Source organism: Alosa alosa, chromosome 9 (genome assembly GCF_017589495.1).
Source record: "Alosa alosa isolate M-15738 ecotype Scorff River chromosome 9, AALO_Geno_1.1, whole genome shotgun sequence".
Classification (NCBI taxonomy): Eukaryota; Metazoa; Chordata; class Actinopteri; order Clupeiformes; family Clupeidae; genus Alosa; species Alosa alosa.
Window position 1 is genome coordinate 32,142,815 of NC_063197.1, and position 5,254 is coordinate 32,148,068.

General features: G+C 49.5%; 1 protein-coding gene across 1 annotated transcript in view; it reads left to right on the forward strand.

The window, feature by feature from the left end:
* Positions 1-5,254, forward strand: part of si:zfos-943e10.1 (GRAM domain-containing protein 2B) — a 26,917-nt gene extending 21,663 nt beyond the window's left edge. The window contains exons 16-17 of the mRNA XM_048252920.1: positions 442-549; positions 2,729-5,254. Coding sequence (XP_048108877.1) covers positions 442-549; positions 2,729-2,747 — 127 coding nt within the window. The 3' untranslated portion in view covers positions 2,748-5,254. The remainder of the gene's footprint in view (positions 1-441; positions 550-2,728) is intronic.

The following is a 5,254-nucleotide window of genomic DNA, read 5'->3' on the forward strand; positions in this document are numbered from 1 at the left end:
ACACACACACACACACACACAAACAAACACACACACACACACACACACACTCACTTCCTCATCTACCTGATTCTGTAAGCCACACACACACACACACGCTCACTTCCTCATCTACCTGATTCTGTAAGCCACACACACACACACGCTCACCTCCTCATCTACCTGATTATGTAAGCAACACACACACACACACACACACACACACACACACACACACACACACGCTCACTTCCTCATCTACCTGATTCTGTAAGCAACACACTGTCTGTGTGTGTGTGAAGTGAATAGTTCTGTAGTCGGTAGAGGTGACAGTAGCCGTGTCTCTAATCTCTGGGCATCTGACCGCATCTGACAGCATCACAGCGCAGCAGGAAGAGGCCTGTGTCTCTCTCTCTCTCTCTCTCTCTCTCTCTCTCTCTCTCTCTCTCTCTCTCTGTGTAGGGTGGTCCTGCTTCTCCTCTCTTCTGGCTCCATTGGTCTGCGCATCGTGGCCCTCGAGGAGCAGCTCACCTCCCTAGGAGCCTTGCCTGAGTTCACACTGCAAAGCAGGTAAGACCACATACACACACACACACACACACACTCACTCTCACACTCACTCACGTTCTCATCACACATCACAGAACAGATAACGTCGGACACATACACACACACACACACACAACCCCCACACACACTTCACTTCTGCTGTGGAGTTAATCTGATTTGTGGTAAAACTGCAGTTGCTGTGCTCAGCATAAGTGAAGACATTCATGCGAACGTTGACTAAAAACGTTCCATCTTTTGGAAATTGACCTTAATGCCTTAATTAATGTAATGAGGACAAATCCAACCTTTTAAGGACCTTCATTAAAATAAAGGGGGCAGAAGTAAGTACACCCCTATGTTAAATTCCCATAGAGGCAGGCTATGTTAAATTCCCATAGAGGCAGGCTATGTTAAATTTCCATAGAGGCAGATTTTTATTTTTAAAGGCCAGTTACCGTAAATAGAATTAAAATTGAATTAAAATAGCCCCACATCACATACCCTTCACCATACCTAGAGATTGTGATGGTGTTATTTCAGTTAGCCTAATAGCTGGTTTGATTTGCATTGAGAGATGATGTTATGGAAAGTACCTATGATGAAGCATGGGTGTATTCATGGTTGTATTCACTTATGCTGAGCACTGTATGCTTCTGTGGAGATATGGCCATCTGGCACCAGCCTGGGTGAACCGGTTTCAAACACCTCGTGACCTTTTAGCTTCTGTTTCATAGGACAGTGAAGAGATGAGAAGAAATGGGGTGGGGAGGTTTGGGAAGGTCACACTGCGGCCGTACGCCATCTCAGATCGGCGAATGAGATCTCAGACCGGCCGTACGCCATCTCAGACCGGTATCACGATCTCAGACTGTGCGATCTCCAGAATGCGTATTTCCGGACGGCGTATCGCGATCTCAGAATGTGATCTCCGGATGTATCTGCGATCTGAGGTCGATTTCGATCTCAGGGCGTTACCGCGATCTCAGACCGGCAAATGCGATCTCAGGTCGTACTCAATCTCAGGCCGTACACGATCTCAGACCGGCGTATGGGATCTCAGGCCGTACACAATCTCAGACCGGCATATGCGATCTCTTGTCCTACTCAATCTCAGGCCGTATACGATCTCAGACCGGCGTATGCGATCTCAGGCCGTACACGATCTCAGACCGGCATATGCGATCTCAGGTCGTACTCAATCTCAGGCCGTACACGATCTCAGACCGGCGTATGCGATCTCAGGCCGTACACGATGGGCTGATGGGCTATGGGCACTACGCTAATTGTCTGTGTGGGCCAGTGGTAGTGTAGTGGTTAAGGAGCTGGGCTAGCGTGCAGTAGTAGTATAGTGGTTAAGGAGCTGGGCTAGCATGCAGTAGTAGTGTAGTGGCTAAGGAGCTGGGCTAGTATGCAGTAGCCTAAAAAGTTGTGGGTTCAATTCCCGGCTTCCACCCTTGAGTCCTTGAGCAGGGCACTTAACCCGGAGTTGCTTCGGGGACAGTTGCCCTGGTAATATAATTGCCATATGTAAGTCGCTTTGGATAAAAGAGAGAATTGCCTTTCTGACTCGTCAGTAAGCAATGTGCTGATTGGCTCTTTAGAATAGCCTCTTTTTTCCAGCCTAAATTCGTACTCTTGTATATGGTGTCTCAGGTAAGCGTCGTACAGGACAGTGAGAAAGGGAAGGAAAGCCGCATGCTATTTGCAATAACGCACAGAACTTTCCCCACACAGGATATGTGTGCACGTCGTCTGCCAAATGCACTTACTGCATGCACACACACACACACACACACACACACTCTCACAGACACACACACACATACACACACACACACACACACACATACATACCAATGAAGCCTTCACACAGAACGCAACAACACAATCTCAAACTTGACCCACTTTCAATGGCAAAGAGTGAAACCTTACTCTACACACACACACACACACATACCAGTGAAGCCTTCACACAGAGCCACAGCAACAACACAATCTCAGCCCTGACCCACTCAATAGCAAAGAGTGAAACCTTACTCTACACACACACACACACACACACACACACACACACACACACATATAAAAGCTCAGAGCTGAGTCCTCTCAGTGCCAGAACATACTGTCCTCTCTGTCCTCTGGCAGCTATGAAGACACTGACCTGTGTGCCCCGTGTGTGTGTGTGTGTCCTTGTCTGCAGCAGGTATAAGGACACATAGCGGCCGTCTGCCGGAGAGACGAGACGGGCTGATCGGTGACACTGAGGGCATGACGGGGTGGCGGCTGGCCAGAGCTCTGTCCCAAAGAGAAGCACCAAGTCCGCTCGGACGCAACAGCCAGACGCCGGAAGCCCCTCTGCCCACCTTACCACCCCCCCCACCTCCCCTGGAGTCAGATCCTCCCCCCACACACACACACACACACTGGACTCTGCACTCTGCAGGCTTGCCAGCCTCGCACACACACACACACACACACACACACACACACACACACACACACCGCTCCGCCTCGGCCCCTGCAGCCACAGGGTCGTGTCTCCACCCGTAGCAACCGTGGAGTCCGGCCCTGACCACCTCATCTCCTGCTGCTGTGTGGAGAACAACCAAAGACCGCTGGCCTGCCCTGTCTCGGAGCGGGAAGAACGAACACAAGTGCACTAAAACAAAACGAAAACGAGAACGAGACGAAGCTTCCCACCATTTCAAAAGCAGTTATTCCACTTCCTCTTCCTCGCTGCGCGTTTCCTGTTCAGCCCACCTGTGCAGGATGTGATTGGGGGGGGGCCCATCAGGGTCCAATCAGGGTCCACTTCCTGTGGCCAGATCAGAGCAGAGGGCCTCACTCAAGGTCTGCTGGGGTCACGTCAGAGCTGTCCTAGAGTGAAACGGTCTCAGCTTGGCTCGGCCCGCTACCAGGCTGGTTCTGTGCCAGACTGGACACCTCGGCGTGGGCCCCGGGCCTGTTCTGTTCTGTGTGGGGAGCTGTTGGGGGTGGGCACGGCTGACCACTGGGCGCCCGGCGGACTGGACTTATCTGATCTTTGTGCAGCTGTTCCCTCTGAACTCCTCTCTTGATGAACGCTCCTCTCTATCTCTTTCTCTCTCTCTCCCTCTTTCTCTCTATCCCTCCCTCTTTCTCTCTATCCCTCCCTCTCTATCCCTTTCTCTCTCTATCTCTCCCTCTCTTTCGCTCTCTATCCATCTCTCCCTCCCCCCACCCACTTTGCTTGCAGTATTATCTCCCTCCTGTATCTGTGCTTCTCACATGATTGTGTGTGAAAGCCTTGATGATGATGATGATGATGTCGGCGATGACGACGATGATGATGATGTTGATGATGATCAGTGCTTTGAGGCCAATCCTTGAGTATTAGTGGATGTAACTGCATACTCTATGCACAAACAAGTATGATCAGGTCTTTGCTTTTCTACATGGGCTTTTTACTCAGTGTCCTTTAATCAACAGTAGTTGTTTTTCTACGCGGCGCGCGTGCGTGTCTCTCAGCGTACGTACGCTGAATAATGACAACACTAGCACCATGCCGCCTGCATGTTCAAGGACACGAGCCGTCAGGGCTGGACGCAGATGTTTGGGCCGAACCTGCTGTGGACGCCACCGCCACCCTCACGAGCACGCAGCAGCAGAGCCGCCCTGGGCCGAGTCGGTACCAGAACTTGGCCGGTTCTGCTGCCCCATCGGGTGGAGCTCTCACTGGGCGTAGCAGCCTCTGGAACAACCGGTAAGCTCCTCTAAAAAACCTCCAGGTTCGGCCCAGTGAGAACTTGAATCATATTTTATACAAAGAACAAGAAAAAGACTTTCCAATATATGCATGGTTTTGTTGTGTGTTGTTTCTTATGTATGTATGTATGTATGTATGTGTGTATGTATGTTTAATACCGCAAGGAGATTGTTTGTTTGCTTGTTTGTTTGTTTGTTTCCTGGTTTGCCTGTAAGTTGAGAGTAAGTTGAGAGTAAATTATGTCGTTCAGCTGAACGAGCGCACTTTAGGCCTCGTGGAGTTCTGAGACCCAAACAGGAAGTGGCTTTTTGATTGGAGGTGACTTATCAGATGGTGCTAACGTCGCTAGCTCTCAGGGCGGGGGGGCTAGGCCACCTGTGACTGACCGACCGACCGCCAGCCTGGCCAGCTGCACCTTACACATTTCATGTCTCGGGCTGGATAGTTATCGATGATTTATCACGCACCTCCCCTCAACTCCTCGCCCCTGGACAGCCTTGTGGCCCCCAGAGGGAGTCGAATGATCTCCCTGTCTGCTTTCCAAATTTTCTTTGGCGCTTGTTACGCAAAGATCAACAGAATTCTTTTTTTTTCCCCCTAATGCATGCATGTGGACAAATCTTTGTATCTGTTTTATTGTCCTTCAAATTACCCGTTTGGAATATCTTAAATAATATCAACTGATGCTCAGATGAACCCATTGATCCCAAATTGCAGCGTATTCTCTGGTACATGGACTTCATCCATCTTCCTCCAGGGGGCAGTGTAGGTCATATGTCTGATAACCACAATGCAAGAATCTATCATGTGTTTTTTTTTTTTTTTTTGCACTATCCATGTTTGTAAATAATTTGTTTTGTATCAAACTCTAATGTCAATGACCTTCCTGCGTATTTATTGCATTATGTGTAATTCAAAGTAGTCTCTGTGAGACTTGCTTTGGTATTGTCGAAAAATAAATCAGATGTTGGGGAAAGATAA